We start from the raw sequence: 1,739 nt of genomic DNA, 5'->3' as shown, positions 1-1,739 counted from the left end.
ACTGGCGCACCTGGGGCATGAGGAAGAAGCCGAAGAGCTTGCCGGTGATGAGGGCGAGCTCCGTGGAGTGGGGCCCGACGACGGCCAGCACGCGGGGCTGGTACCGCGAGTAGTCACAGTAGGCGGCGATGTCGCAGCTGCCCGCCTCGGCCATGAACACCAGGCTGGACTTCATGGCCACCACGGGCTCCGAGCAGGTGTCGAAGATGTCATGGCCCAGGCGCAGGCCGGGCAGCAGGGCCGACCCCCGGTTGATCTCCTCCACAGCCATCTTCATGGCCAGTGCCCAGAGCAGGCCGAGCGATGAGAACCTGGGGCCACACAGGGTTGCAGGGGACGACACCTCATCCCTCCTGGGGGGCCCCGCCTGCCCCCCTCCCCCTGCTCCCTACCTGGTGCACATGGTGGTGTTGGGCTGGGTCCTGGGGCCCAGACCCGTGTCCTCGGCGGCGCCCAGGGGGAAGAGCCCCCCCAGCACGTAGTCCCCCTGCATCCTGAGCTGCTGGGACAGACACAGCGGGGCCCCTGCCCCGAGGCCCAGCAGAACCGAGAGGCCCAGCAGAGCCAGGCTGGACATGGCGGTGGCGGCTTCTGATGGGGACGGCCCGCGGGTGGGCCCAGATAGGGTGAGCCAGGCTGGGAGGGGTGGAGGATTTGTTTAGCAAAACTCTCCTCACCTGCCAAGCCCCGGGGGGCCCCTGGGCCTGAGGTTTGCACACGTCAGGGTCTGTTGTCCTAATGCGACCAGGCCCTCTGGCCGACAGTGACCTGGGTAGGCAGGCTCTGAGCAGCTACTGCCCGTGACCTCATTACCTGCTGGTGCCCAAGCCCCTCACCCACCCACTCCTGGAGGGGAGGAGGGACACCCAGGATTTCTCTGCCCGCGGGTCCTGGGCTCTCCAGCTGCCTGTGGGAGGGGCTTGGAGTAGGCACAGAACACTGGTCTCTCCCACCCTGGGGAGGGCCATCCGCAGTCAGGAGGGGCTCCATCTGCATCCCAGGGGCAGCCTGAGGTGGGGCCAGGGGGCCCTGCCCGCCCACCTGTGGCTGGGGTGGGGCCATGCCTCTCAGCCTGCCTGTGTCCTGCCCAGCTCTGGGTACCTGACAGCAGGTGCCTCCCTCTGGGGACAGGGCACTCATCTGGGCCCTCGGGATTGCATGCAAAGGAGGGAGAAAAGCTGTAACCAAATGGGCCACAGCGGCTGAGGTGGCACCAGGTGTGCAGAGGGCGGTGGCAATGCCTTCTCCCTTGCACCCAGGCCCCGCTGACCCCGTGCTGGGAGGGAAGGTGCACCCAGGAGAGCTGGGGGTGGGGCTCCAGGCATTTCAGCCCTGGCTGGGCCTGGCAGATGTTTACAGGAAGTGCCCCCACTGCCTGTGGGGAGGGCCCACTGCTCGGCACACACAGGACACGCACATGACACCCACAGGTGCCCCCCCCACACACACACAGTGCACTGGACCTGCACGCCCATGCTACACACATGCAGTGCATTTTACATGCACACCCGTGCCACACACACACAGCACGCTGGACCTGCACACTCATGCAGTGGATTCCTGCACCTGCATGCTACACACGCACAGACCACTGCATCTGCATGCTACACACTGCAATATATGCATGCGTGCACCTGCACACACACGTGCAGCCTGCGCTCTGGCCCCTGTGGCCCCCTGGCCGTTCTCCCAGCCAGTCCTACATTGTCATTGGCCTGTGCTGGCACCACCTGGGGCTC

The 1,739-nt window shown here is 66.2% G+C and overlaps 1 protein-coding gene across 1 annotated transcript in view; it reads right to left on the bottom strand.

Moving 5' to 3' along the window:
• TAS1R3 (taste 1 receptor member 3) overlaps positions 1–920 on the bottom strand; it is a 5,588-nt gene extending 4,668 nt beyond the window's left edge. Inside the window, exons 1-2 of the mRNA XM_015569679.1 lie at positions 393–920; positions 11–311 (exon numbers count right to left, since the gene is read on the bottom strand). Coding sequence (XP_015425165.1) covers positions 11–311; positions 393–577 — 486 coding nt within the window. The 5' untranslated portion in view covers positions 578–920. The remainder of the gene's footprint in view (positions 1–10; positions 312–392) is intronic.
• Between the last annotated feature and the right edge of the window lie 819 nt (positions 921–1,739).

This window comes from Myotis davidii, unplaced genomic scaffold (genome assembly GCF_000327345.1).
Source record: "Myotis davidii unplaced genomic scaffold, ASM32734v1 scaffold586, whole genome shotgun sequence".
Lineage (NCBI taxonomy): Eukaryota > Metazoa > Chordata > Mammalia > Chiroptera > Vespertilionidae > Myotis > Myotis davidii.
The sequence above is the reverse complement of the archived record's forward strand: the minus strand, read 5'-3'. Positions and strand labels throughout refer to the sequence as shown.